At 41.2% G+C, this 13966-nt stretch overlaps 2 protein-coding genes across 4 annotated transcripts in view; one reads left to right on the top strand and one right to left on the bottom strand.

Annotated features, from left to right (window-relative positions):
• Positions 1 to 10321, top strand: part of STARD9 (StAR related lipid transfer domain containing 9) — an 86897-nt gene extending 76576 nt beyond the window's left edge. For both annotated transcript variants that reach the window (XM_088670150.1, XM_088670146.1), the window contains exons 25-33: positions 40 to 217; positions 1594 to 1740; positions 2294 to 2405; positions 3832 to 4004; positions 5513 to 5577; positions 5672 to 5880; positions 6119 to 6198; positions 6837 to 6995; positions 7320 to 10321. In XM_088670150.1, coding sequence (XP_088526276.1) covers positions 40 to 217; positions 1594 to 1740; positions 2294 to 2405; positions 3832 to 4004; positions 5513 to 5577; positions 5672 to 5880; positions 6119 to 6198; positions 6837 to 6995; positions 7320 to 7421 — 1225 coding nt within the window. In that variant the 3' untranslated portion in view covers positions 7422 to 10321. The remainder of the gene's footprint in view (positions 1 to 39; positions 218 to 1593; positions 1741 to 2293; positions 2406 to 3831; positions 4005 to 5512; positions 5578 to 5671; positions 5881 to 6118; positions 6199 to 6836; positions 6996 to 7319) is intronic.
• A 440-nt stretch (positions 10322 to 10761) lies between these two features.
• The window catches only part of CDAN1 (codanin 1), a 32920-nt gene continuing 29715 nt past the window's right edge, over positions 10762 to 13966 (bottom strand). For both annotated transcript variants that reach the window (XR_004692420.3, XM_035112426.3), the window contains exons 27-28: positions 12827 to 12934; positions 10762 to 11811 (exon numbers count right to left, since the gene is read on the bottom strand). Coding sequence is in view for 1 of the 2 variants with exons in the window: in XM_035112426.3 (XP_034968317.3) it covers positions 11686 to 11811; positions 12827 to 12934 (234 nt within the window). In the remaining variant the exon portion in view is untranslated. The remainder of the gene's footprint in view (positions 11812 to 12826; positions 12935 to 13966) is intronic.

Below are 13966 nucleotides of genomic sequence, written 5' to 3'. Positions count from 1 at the left end.
AATGACTGTAATGATTTTTTCATTCCCCCCCCTCCCCAGAATTCAAGAACCAAAAAAGTCCCAGCATCCTTCGGAGATTGAGTTGCTGCTCCGAGATTACCAGAGGGCACGAGAGGAGACCAAAATGGAAATTGCACGAGCCAGGGACAAGCTTCGGGAAAGAGCTGAGCAAGAAAAGAGGCGCATTCGAGAGCAGATACACTCTCAACTACAGAAGGCAAGTTTTAAACCACTGAAGATAGTGCCAGTTTTAGAGGCATGTGACGCAATAGCCTTTCTAAAGCAAAGCCAGTATCATCAGTGCTTGGATGAGAAACAGCATGGGGATGCCATGTATACCACCTTGATTTCCACAGAAGGAAAGTGGGATATAAATACATTAAATAGGTAAAATACAGTTTATCACTCATGGAAATGGCACCCCACCCCAATGTCAGAAGGTTCTGAGCTGCATCCACATTTTTGTCCTAAAAATGCTATACAGCTTATTAATAATAATTTTTATCACTTTATTTGTTTGTTTGTTTGTTTGTTTATACCCTGCCCATCTGACTGGGTTTCCCCAGCCACTCTGGGTAGCTCCCAACGGAATAATAATAATAATAATAATAATAATAATAATAATAATAATAAAGTGATAATCATCAAACATTAAATATTTCTCTAGTAGTACAGGAGCAACGGACTAAAATTAACCAACAAAAGTAACGAGAAGCACTTTTTTCCATTTCCAATTTTCAGATAAGAATTTAACTATTTAAGCTATTTGTCTAAATGTAGCAGGATTATACACCCCCAAAATATGCATTCCACAAATAGAAAAAATCCCAACAGCTACAAATTCAGAAAGAGCCCCAATAAGCCAGTGTACACACACATCCTGTAGATCCTCACACCTTTATTTGGCCAGATGCCCAATATTCCTCAGAGAAGTGAACTGAGGAGTAACCAATTTCCCCCATTTTATTTTATTTTATTTTATTGTAGAAACCACCTATGCAGAGTGCAAATTGATTGGTCTTTGTAACAGCTATCAGTTATGTCACCTCCTTCCTAGCTGGCTGTACAGTTTGTTAATTAGCAGGCCCTTATGGCAATCATGAAGACACTCCCCTTTCCTTGCCTGGAATAATGTTTCGAGGTTGTTGTTGTTGTTGTTGTTGGTATTTGTTTTAAAACCCTACACTTAATTTTTTTTAAAGAGGACTCTGGATAAAGATGCCAAATGTCTGGAAGGGGTGGAAATCAGTGCTAGATTCAGGTGTGCACATCAGAGGAGAGAAAGTGGGAAGATGAAAATGCACTGCTTCCCATAGGTAGCTTAAATTTCTCATAAAGTTGTCAGCTGCTTATGTTTTAAGGAAATCTATTACTTGTATGTTAAGCAAAAGTGCAGACAGGACCAGTCACTCACTTTAGCATCATTAAGTAAATTGCAAGCTGGCAAAAACAAAAAACTAAATTGAAATGAGAAAATTGAATTGAAAAAAAACCTACCGGTAGATGGAAAGTAAGTATCTTAAGTGGTTGTGTGAACAAACTTCAAAACTATTTGCTTTTCTAGAGTTAATAACATTGGTCTATTAATTACAGGAAGAAACCAAACTGAAGACCCTTGTAAGCACAAGCACTTTATGCACAGATTCCACCCTCAGTCTGTCTTCGGGACCAACATCTGGATACAACAGTAGTAACACAGCCACTTATCCTACTAGCACCCTTGGCAAACAAGAATGCCAGGTAAAACAAAAACTTACGTGTCAAAGAAGCATAAGGGTAGTCTATTATACAGTACAAATTGATGCTTGGCTTCTTGTTGTTTAGTCGTTTAGTCGTGTCCGGCACTTCGTGATCCCATGGACCAGAGCATGCCAGGCCCTCCTTGCACTTGGGGCTGATTTCCTTCAGAATGGATACATCACTACTGGGAAAACAATGTGTTTCGGTGAAAGAAATACACTGGGTGGAATTAAACATTGCGATGCCAAAAGTTCCGATGCCCTTGAAATCCCCCCCAAAATAGTGACCTTTTGCAGGGAAATGGCCACACCCACTTTATCACGAGACCCTGGAGAGTTGGTCATGGGTTAATATGGCCTGAAAAGTGTTATTCACACCTTATTTAGGGCATAAAAAAGTGAAGCAAGCATGTGATTGCTTGGGAAGTTTGCTGCAGAAGACACGAAGGGTAACAGAAGGCAAGGAAAGGGACTGTCTGATATTGAGCTGATAGATTTGAGTACGGCTATTGATTTTCACCTGTGAATGCACATTGCCTTTTTTCCCTATCTAGCTGACTTCTCCCAAAGATGCAGAACACACAAGAGACGATGCAAGAGGCCGCTCATCTATCAGAAACCATCAGCTTTATGTACTTGAACAGCTTCTAAAGGGTTCTGCAAGTGGTGAGGGTTAAATAAATCTGCTTATCATGAATTCCATGGGATGGGTCATATGTTTTTTAAAAGGCGAAAAGTAAAATAACCATGGTGTTATAAACATGTATTTCACGCATCAGCAGTTTGATAAAGAAAGCAGTTAGCAGATACAGTTGTTAAGCAGTAGCTATTTCACACGTTCCAAGAAAATGCAGGTCCCCAAATTTCACAGCAAGTTAACAGCATCTTATGGCACACTTCAACGGGAAACATGTATTACCTTCATAGAATTATAGAGTTGAACAAGACTTCAGGGGCCATCTACTTAATTCTCCTTTACATATTATAGAAAAGCTGGTGGTAAGACTTTGTAAAATTCATGGGGGGAAAGAATATCAATATTAAATCAATTGGATGTATGTCTGCTGATAGGAATGCATTGGAACCTTTGTTATTGTGCACTTCCTTAGTAAATACCTGACTCAAGCAATGGGCTAACTCCTTTCAGCTCAGCAATGAGATGACAATTATAAACATTATTGGAGAAGACTCTCCCATCCAGTCCTCTGTTTTCAGTTCTTTATTGGCTCATAATTCTTTGTGCATGTATTCCGTTCCAAATTGCATATATGTTCACACATGCTGCTTGAGAAATGTAGTGTGGAAGTAAGGGAAGTCAGCTGTGAGCAAAGTCAGCTTTTGAGCACAAAAGCTCTGAGGCATGAAACTCCTCCACTCCAACCCACCCCAGCAGTGAACAAGCAAAAAGAGCAAGCAAGCAACTAATCAGGAATCAAATGCAATCAACCAATCAGGAAACAAATGCACAACTTTGACCTTATGGAGCAAGTGGAGTTTTGCTTTGGTGTAATACTTACCTGTTGCAGAGCTCTTGCTTAGTTAAGATCCAAATGGATAGTCTCCACAAGGACTGGGCTGCACATATGTAAGTACAACAAACTTCAACCTTGGAAATTCCTAACCCAACCAATTTCTCTGGAGCAAAGATGTTCTATGTATTATATTTTTAAAACCTCTAGTTGACCACAGGTCCATAGGGGTGGCCATGTTAGACTTGTTACACCTTAGACTAGCAAATTTGGTCAATAGAGGGTGGAGTTCAAGGAATCAGCTTATGGCATAAAGCCAGCAGCAGTGGTCACACTGGGTGCCTAGTATGATGAATGCAGACCATGCGTGAATTTGTAACTCTTGATTTAAATTATGAAGAAGAATTTCAGGATGAGGGAGCTCACCTCAGAATACACCTGGTCATCACAGCTGGGAATATCCGCACTGTTGTTTTTGAACCTAGGTAGTATCACTACCTGTTTGCTAAATAGACTGTTGAACTGATTCACTAAAGGTCATCATGCATGTGCGAAAGAATCATCCAAATCCAATCCAGCTCTCTGGTGTGGCACCGATTCCTTATTTGTCTCATCTGTTTCAGAGACTTTCCCTATGACCTCTTCATCTGTGGGGAGGAGCGGTATTCCGTCACCACTTGCTTCCAGCCATATGTATTCTCATAGCCTAGTTGTTTCACCCAGCGTCTTTCCATCCTCTCCTACAAAAGGATATGAAGATCTGTCCAAACACGTCTTGGCCAATGCTACTGCAGAGGTGAGTGGGTTAATGTGATGGTGGCTCTTTTTTTAATCCGGCCTAGAGGAGGCTGTAGAAAAGCTTTATACATTTGCTACTTAACTTTTCCTTTACAGTTATAAGGGCCTCCTCACATCCGATATTTTTCTTACATGGGTAATTTCTCTGGTTGTGTGTATATCTGAAAGATGGTGAGAGTGCAGCTCTTATTCACACATAATGGCAACAAAAAAAGCACTGGCATTCATGGGCGTATCCAGGATCAAAACTAGGGGGGGGCAAGGGGAGGGGCCAAGGCATGGAAGGGGAGGGGCCACAAAGTGGGCGGGAACGGCGAACTCGCGCTCCGCCGGGCTGTGCCCCTCCCTAGAAGCAGGGCTGGTGGGCGGAGGCGGAGCGCGAGCCCAGCGGAGCGCGAGTTCGGCGTTCCCGCCCACCGCGCCGCGCTCCCTGGTTCCCCGCCGTGCTTGGCCTTGCCTGAGGGCGCGCCGGGGAGCTGGAGGGAGGGTGCGGCGCGGCGGGAATGGCGAACTCGCGCTCCGCCGGGCTGTGCTCCGCCTCTGCCCACCAGCCCTGCTTCTAGGGAGGGGCAGCCTGCGGCCCACTTGCCCTGCGGTGGGTACGCCCTTGTGGGGGGGGCAGCTGGCTTCTAGAGTAGGGCAGCTGCCCTAACTTGCCCCGTGGTGGGTACGCCCTTGCTGGCATTATTTTTTCACGATTGTCTACACCTGTTTTCCTTATACAGAGGTTGGGTCCATGAATGCAAGCTGTCATTTGTGAGATGGCCCTATGTAATCTGAGGGAATACAAATTGTACAAAACTCACTGCTTTAAAGCTGCAAGAAAATACTAATGTACTCTGCTGAATGTAAAATATTGCTTTAATGAGAGAGGGAATCAGAAGATTCTGAGAGAGAATAATAGATATCCTTTTATCTGTCCAAGTGTACTTTCCCACCACTGGATAAGAAAACCAAGACCTAAAGTGTGGTAGTACGTGGAGCCACAATGTTCCATAATAATCTCACTGGCTGTTTTTAATCTGAAGTGAAAACGTTTTGTATGATTACAGTTTATACATCTGAAAGGACCTTAACATAGTTTGAATGTATTTGCCAAGGTCTGTTTTAGAAAAAACACTGAAAGTGCTTTTATATACAGTATCTGAAACAGCAACTCATGTGATTTTGACCAGCTGCTGCATTTTTTTATCCAGAATGGTGGATGTTTTTATAATGACAGCAAATGGGAGTATGAATTACGATCCAAAGAAAGCAGCAGTTTATGCTTCCCAGTTAGCCTGCTTGTTTACTATGAAAATTCTTCAAAGAATAGCAAAACATAGTTCCCAGTCTCTATATTTTAATGGATAATTTCATTAATGAATAATTATATGGCCTTCACAAGAGGATACTGAATTCCATTCTCAAGCTGAGCTCAGTCATGGAATTGAAACAAAGCTGAATTAAATGTAAGGGATTTGTAACATCCATAACTATAACAAGGAAATTTAATTTCTTTTAAAGGTTATGGCAGTATGCTCAAATGACCTGAGGAATCTTTACAATGGCCAGGCAACAGCTGGTTGGAAGTAAGTTTATAGCAACTGTTCCTTCAAGTATTCTCAATACTCTTTTTATTATATTCTTAATGAAAATGCACTTTCTTGTTGCCTTTCCAATCAGATACCAATGTGTGGAGAAGGATGTATTAGTTTATTATAAAGCCTTCTCATCTTCAGCAACCAAACATGGGTTCCTGGGAGCAGGCATGATCGACAAACCCCTTTCCACCGTATTGTGCATGCTGAAGGATCCTAGTAAGAGACATCTGTATGACAAAACCATTACCACGGCTCAAGTGCATAAGAAAATCACCAGCAACATTGAGCTGGGTGAGTATGAAAAGGAGCAGGTGGGAGGGAAATCTTAACCCTTCCCTCCATCTACTGCTTTCCGCCCTAAAACTAGATTTCCTGAGACATGTTTGCTGCAGCATGGGAACAAGCAGCTGGGAAAACAGCTAGTTTAATCTTCTGAGTGCTGTATTTTTTTTAATGTGAAGTCTGATTGAAGTCTGCCTAAATGAATGGGGAAATGGTTCTCATTTCTACTCTATGGATTTAATTCCAGTGTACGTGGTGAGTGACGTTTCTTTGTGCTACCAGAAGCAACCAAGAGACTTCTGCTGCATCTCTGTAGAAGCCAAAGAGGTAACTATATCAATGTTCAATAATCCTCACCCAACACAGCATAAGAAAAATGATCAAAACTTGTTTTGTGATGAAAGTTGTACACCTTTCATAAAATAAATCATAAAAAATCACTGCAACAATGAGATTTTTTTAAAATAGCTTTTTATTTGCCATAGCATTTTAATTGTGTGTTACATCTGAGCTTTTTTATGCTCTCTATTGCAATTAACTCTTTTGTTTGAAATAAATAAAAAAATAAAAAAAATCCACCAGCACCTTAGAGACCAACTACGTTTGTTCTGGGTGTGCATGCACACTTCTTCAGATACCAAATACTCTTTTGTTTGGGCGCTTATTATTTTTTGCTGCCTTATAGGTTTTGGTTTTGGTTTATCTATTGATAGGCGATTCCATAAATTTAATCAATAATTACAATTATGGATCCCATGGATGGTTGGACACAAATCCAGTGACTCAAATAAGACTGATTGTGATGAACCGTTCTTTCCTATTAGCAAAAGCAGCTGAATTATGGAAAGCCAGCAGCAATGTTAATTAACAGAAGAAAGGGGAAACAGCTAGGCAGAGAGACTCCACACTTGCGCCTACTGGGTTTTTCTCAGGGTAGCTCTTTATTCTGATTTCTTTGTATCCAGGAGAATGTGTGCATCCTGGCTATTCAATCTGTGTATGAAGAGTCGATGCCTCGTCCTTGTAAAGATATGGTACGAGGAGAGATTTTGCCCAGTGCTTGGATATTAGAGCCTGATACGGTGAATGGAAAAGATATCACTAAAGTCATCTACATGGTACAGGTAAGTTTCTGTGTAGATCTAGAAACTAGAAGTCTAGCATGCTTGGGAACCTAATGAAGGATGATTGTGTTCTGGATGCTGGCAGCAGGAAGCTCATGCATGTAGCAGCTGTTTAACATTTAACACGTTTGTTGGAACATGTGAAGGGGAACATGTGAAGGGGACTTCTACTGATCTAGTTTCTACCTGCCTGACGAATGCAACCTCCTTCAGCTAGCCTTTCCCATCTCACTGCAGAGGATACAATTTGGCATGTTTCTATAGAAGTGCTTGGAATGGACTCTCAACGCTTACTGACAAAGCTTTCTTTTATTGCTGCTTCAGGTTGACCTTGGTGCCCCAGCCATCCCTGCAAGGCTTCTGAGCTCCATTGCCAAGCGACAGCCTTTGGTGATTGCTAGGCTTGGCCACTTTCTGGCTGGTTAGGTATGTGTGGTATACATTGTCCACAAACTCAAAATGTAAGATACCAGCAATGCCAGAACTTGTTTTCTAGACAACTCAAAAATGGGAGGACGAAAGAAATCCTAGGAAAGCTCACTGCACAACACAAAACCACTAAGGAGCGCCTGCTTTGAATATGGCAATCGGAGACCAAACCTTAATGAAGCATCTGTCATTCGGCTGAGTTTTCCCGTTCAGCCTTTTAAAGAAACGCAACTTCAATAGAAACAATGGCCAAGTGAAAATGTTCCTTTTGCAAACTACCAACATTGGTAGGCAAAAGCCTGCTTGTAACCACTAGCAGTTTTCAGTTGAAAACTTTCTTCATTCAGACTATTGGAAGACTGCTGATGCTGTAAGCCATGTAAAGAAACTTGAAACTTAATGATACGTTTATTTTAAAGGAGCACTTCACCACTGAAGCAAAACTACTGTAATGTCCTTTGCAGAGTGCCTGAACAAAAGGGTACTTGTGAATGAAGAATGCATTGTATTAATCATTGTACAATGTCAGCTTACTGACTGGATAACTTTCCAGTCCTGCCCCTGGGAAGTGAGGGTATACCAAGTTCCAGACGTTCAACAAGAGTGGTTGGTGTGATATCTCATGTGGTCACTGTTTGCCCTCAGTCAGAACCATAACTCAGGAAGAGACACGCTGTTCTACTACAGAATCACTGTGCCACAAGCCTAGGGGTTGAGCCACACCAAACCGACAGCTCAACACAAGAACAGGGACTAGTCTACTGTAGAGCAGCAACTGCTCTATACTTATGAATAGAAGCTTCTTACACATTCTTTAGTGAAGCTATTAAAAACTCATCAAATCTCTGTATCAGCAGCAGGTTAAGTTATTGTGAAGATAAGCTCAGAGTAGGGTGAAGATGCTTACCCTACCAAGATGAATTTGATTTTAGGGGTCAGTGGAAGCAAGCCCATGCAGAGCTTGTCTGAGGCCTGGGAGTGGGAAAGCATAAAGTGATAAACTCCCAACAAAAACCAGCCAGTCCCTGGTGGGGCTCCCTGGCTGACTTAGCCCTCAGAGGACCAGGGCGAGTGTACCTAGCTGCCTGTCCCCTCTGCACAGGCCTGAGCGAGTTTTTCTTGCTCTGCTCCCAGCTCCACCATGCTTATTGGTATTCCCCATGACTCCTTTCCCTTTATTATGTAACTGCACTTTCTGCCGCTCCGCGTCTCGTCTGCAGTAACCCATCAAACCCAATTATATCAAATAAATCACGTTTATTATTTGTTCCACTCCAATTGTTCGTTGTGAAGGAATAGCATTAGCATTCTCTTTCCCAACCCCACACTTACACTACAGTGTCCAAAAGCATGTTTTCTTCATGTGAAGGTGTAGACAACTTGATTCAGGTTGTTTCTAAAAATAAGACTCCTAGCAAGCAAGTAGTACAATGGCATCGTATTATAGCTATTGCGTCATTCTCTGCCAGCCTGCTTTTTGTCCATTAGGAACTTGCTTCTTGAGCAGTTTTCTTAGAACTTTTCACTGCTCGGAACTTGTTTGCAGCATTCCATGTGAGTAACAGGAGATACCTGACCATGAGCTTTCTTCCCTTTGCTGCAATACTGCTCTAGCTAATGAAGTGAACCTCATTGTTTCTCACAACAGAAACGATGCAGAGACTAAGGCTGTTTGCATACATTGTTGGTATGTGAGCTTAATACGTAAGCTTGATAACTGCTATATAGTAATCCCAAGTAGTTGTGTACCAGCTCCATAGTGTTTCTTTAACTCCTTCCTGCTGTGGCAGAAGCGTGGGGAAGAGGGGCACTCCCCTTCCTGCCCCGATTTGTAGACGTGCCTTGTGCTCTGGGATGGTGCTGGCTGGCTGGAGCCTAGCACTCATGTGTTTTCAAAGAATGGGTGTGGTACTCTGCTTCAAATTTCAGTAATTTCACAAGTCTCATTTAGCTGCTGGTTGTGTAGAAGATCTCTTAGCGCCACAACTGAAGCTGTAGTCCAGTGCACACTTACTTCAAGACACTTACGTTGACTCTAATAGGGTTTGCTTCAGAATAAACAGGGATAGGATAGTTAACCCTTCTGTCAGCATCGATGATGCTATTACAGTTATCAAGAAATCAAAGCACAGAAATTCTGTTTGGTAAAAAAAAAAAAAGTTTGGTGAAATATGCCAAATACAGTATTATGGAAATCCTGTGAGGCAATTGAAACTAGAAATGATTTGCAGAATTAAGAACACCAGCTTAGTATTGCCTATAATTATGGGGGGGGGGGTATTCTGTAAATTGCCCACAGTACCAGCAATCACATAATTTAAGAGGGAACTAGCAACATATTTTAGGAAATATTTCCAATCACTGGCCAAGTATTTGCTACATTAGTTAGTTTCTTTTTAATTTTTTTGGACATGGCACTCTGTTAACGAACCAAACAGCTTTAGCAGGAACAACATCTAAGATGGACTCTACTCTCAACACAGATGGTGCCTATTGAAGGATAATGTCTTATTGTACAGTGCATCAGATGTTTATTTTTATAATTGCACAGTTGTTTTTCTATGTTTACAAATTAAGTTATTTATATATGGTTTTATATGCTGAAGCTAATTATTATTTTTCCAGGTATTCGATTAATGTATGCTTTTTAGAAATACTTGATACTTCAACAATACTATTTATATAATAACTGGTTTCTTTTGCAACTATAACACTATGGTACCTGTGAATGCCTAGAATGAGAATAGTCTTAAAGTGAGGCAAAACTATTTTCTGTGAAATCTTCTATTGAATGTGGGGGGAAATATACTCAGTTACTGTATCATATCTTTAGCCCATATCTGCTTTTAACCGAGATTGCTATTTTCATATCCTCACAATAAAAATAATTTTCTATATATGGCAACGACAGAAAAGCTCCATTATTTCCTGGCCTATTTTGAATAGGCCAAGCATTGAGAAATGTTGCTAAGCTTGCCCCCCCTTCCCTTCCCTTAATCTCTTTCATCAGTCTTCCTGTTTGCCTTCTTCCAGACACTGTTAATATATCAGGAGCAGCAAAAAACAGGTAATGCAGAAGATAGATGCTGTGAGTCTTGTCTCTCCACCACTACATAAGATGGCAGTTGTGGAACTATTGCAACAGCATAATGCAAATAGTTTAGCTACAGGCACCCTTAATTTATGTTTTCCACAAATCTCTTCCTTGGAACAAAATCAGTAACATTCAAGTAGCCTAAATTGAAGATTTTGTTATACAGTGAGCAATACCCTCATCTTGAGGATTTGTGAAATTTGTTGAAATAGTTATACAAAGGATAAAGAACGAACAATTGGGGCATATACAATCATTTTATTAATTACTTTTTAATAAAGTAAAAGACAAGCAGGACTCCTGAAGAAAAAGTATGTGGTGCAAGAATAAAGGAAGGGGAGAAGAGGGGCTACAGCTCACAGGAAATGTCCGTTTTTATAGGCAAGTCTACAAAGTTATAGAGCACACCCAAGAAAGGATTGTCTTTTAAAACATCAAAAGGGAGGGAAAATGTTTCATTAAATGCTGCCACTTAAAGCTGTTTATCTAATAAAAGAAAACCTTCCTTCATTATTATTTTTTAAAAAACATATACTGTACTAAAATCTACTTTATGAGCAAACACTCATAAAAAAACCCACAAGCCAATGCTTGGGAAATTGTTCTATTTTAAGACATGATTTGACCTTTTAAAAGGAGTAAAGGATTTAATTTTTTTTCAAACTTGAGTTCTTGATAAATAGAAGTCTTACATTAGAGTTCTGCCCCAAAGGCCACACATGACCATTTTTAGAACTGAGAATTTCCTAAGTAAGAATCCACAGATTCCTAGGAGTCTATTATACATCTGTTCAGATTCCAGGATCTTCCAACACTCCAGAACAGGAATGAGCCTCTGGTCTCCAGCTGCTGCTGGACTCTCATCATCCCTGACAACTGACCATGCTGGCTGGGCCTAATGGAAGTTTAAGTCCAGCAACATCTGGAGGGCCACGGGATCCACATTGCTGCTCTAGGCCTAAACCCTATATGCTGTCACATGCAGAAACATCGACTTGCTCCTGCGATTCCGATTAAGGTGCTTAAAATGGCTCCTTTTGCAACACTGTTCCCCTTGAAACATCTGGGCATTATTTGCAGAAGACCAAGGAGCTCCACAGTATTGCCCAAGCGCAACCAGAGCCAGGAAGTGACGAACGATTTCAGCAGCTTTTAAGCCTGCCTGTGCTAGCTTTGGGCTGCTACGGGGCCTCTAGATTGCCCCACCAATTCACAAGGCAGGGTCTTTGGTTCTGCAATGCATTCCTCAGAAATAAATATTCGTAACAGTGTTTCTAGTTCCTTGGAGAAGTCCTGTGGGGGGGAAAAATGCAGAGCAAAATTTGAATTACTATAAGAGAATATACAATTCTTTGGATAATGTAGAGAAGTTTCACAACAAGCCTTAGCAAAGCTAATCACTATGCTTGCAAGCTGTCCTATTAACACTGCCCATAAGTGCTATTGCTACTGCTGCTGTATTCTTTTAGTCATTTATACTGACTGCTTTTATTACCTTACTGTACATGGAGGGCTTTCACTGAAGTACAGCATAATTGCTTTCTAAATAAATGAATTGGCAGCATCATACAGCACTCTTACTTTGGTGTGGTCCCTGTGCCTTTACATCAGTTTGTTCCTCTTAATTTCTAGTTCCATGGGAACTGGAAAAAATTAGAAACTTTTATGTAGGCTGAAGTGAGACAGTATTTTCAATTAAAATATATGGGCTCCCTTTCAACTGCAAAGTGGCTTATACAAATAGAATACTACAATGAGCTGACAAGCAGAGAGATGTAGACTGGTTTTAATCACCAAGTCTGCTGAAGTAGTCTTTCGCTATCTACATGAAGATTGCAATAGTGGACCTGGAAGATCTTGAGAGGGATTGCTAGAAGGTAGATCTTTCCATGATGGCACCTATTTCTGGAGGATGCCCTCACTACACATGGTGGTAGAATCCAAAGCGATGGTCCCATAAGCCATCCTGAAACCAGGTGTTTGGGGACATGGGTGGGGAGCTGTGGCTCTCCAGATGTTGGACTACAACTCCTTTCATCCCTAACTATTGGCCATACTGGCTGCGGCTCATTGAAGCAGAAATCCAGCAACACCCAGGAGGCTCCCATCCCCTGGTTTAGAGTTTTAAAGTCAAAGCCAACACCTTGGATTTAGCCCAAGAAACAAACTGATAGTCACTTAGTCAGCAAGGAGTTACACGAGCTCAGTCTGTAGCTGTCACAGCTGGCATAAGGGAAACAAGAAGTAAAGTGTGTGTGCGTGTTAACTGTGCTCTGAACCCCCCAAAACCTGAAATGGGCATACTTACTGAAGGCCAATGCAGTTTCTGGAGGTCATGCAAACAGCACTGTATCTCTGTATCTGCCATTAATCCATGCTCAACAAGACCACGAAGCATGAACAAGAACAAATCCCACTGCAAAAGAAACAGGGAGCATCAAGGCCTCCAAGTAATATGCCAATGAACTTCCTTGTGATGAAAATCCTGCTTAAATGAAAATACTGCCTGATACATCAAGGAAACAGTTGCATGAAATCATACACCAGGCACAAGGCTAAGAAACAAAAGCCACATCTCTCCTACCTAAAATTGTGAGGGCAATTTCACACCAGAAAGGCATACATTTGCCAACTGGTGGTTTGGAAGGGGCAGGACAAGAACAAACCCAGCTGGCAAGGCACAAATGCCATGAAGCTGTCTTGCATGGAAGCCTGCAGCTGCTTCTTCCGCTAGCCAAAAGTTCCAGATTAGATCCTATGCTTTTTCCCTAGATGGGAACGCTACTAATTGGTTATGTGTGTTGACCTTTGGAAGGAATAAAGTGTTCCATCAATAACAAGTTGATCCATCTAAAAGCCTGGAGGTATATCATGCTCCCAAGATGAACTCCTGAGGATTCTGAAACTTCCCTGGGACTAGGCACAGAAAGATGGAAGAGGCAGAACATACATACATATGGAGGCAGGATCACCTAGCTTAATTTCTCTGGCACAGCTGGTCTCCATTCCTTATATCACCGTATCTGAAGAAGTGTGCATGCACACGAAAGCTCATACCAAAATATAAACTTAGTTGGTCTTTAAGGTGCTACTGAAGGAATTTTTTTCTATCACCTTCTCAGTTTGTCCATTTATTTATTTATATTTATTACAGGATTTCTTACCTGTCCTTCACTATAAACACCCAGGGCAGGATATAACAGTACAGCCATACGATTTAAAATCTACCTAAGTGAAGAAAAGGCTAGGACTGCAGGAGGGGCTGGATGGGTTTTAGGGATAGTGTGAACCAATAGCTGTCCTACAAAGAACTTACATTAACCAGTAACAGGATTACAGTGTTAAGACAGTTATTGAACATCTCTGTTAAGAGTGTCTATTTGAAACCAAGTATTGTGCCTTGCAACAGTAACCACAAAGCTTTTGAGTGTAACCAAACAACATTCCT

This window comes from Zootoca vivipara, chromosome 1 (assembly GCF_965207765.1).
Source record: "Zootoca vivipara chromosome 1, rZooViv2.hap1.1, whole genome shotgun sequence".
NCBI classification, from domain to species: domain Eukaryota; kingdom Metazoa; phylum Chordata; class Lepidosauria; order Squamata; family Lacertidae; genus Zootoca; species Zootoca vivipara.
Note: the sequence above shows the minus strand (reverse complement) of the source record. Positions and strands in the feature narration are given on the sequence as shown.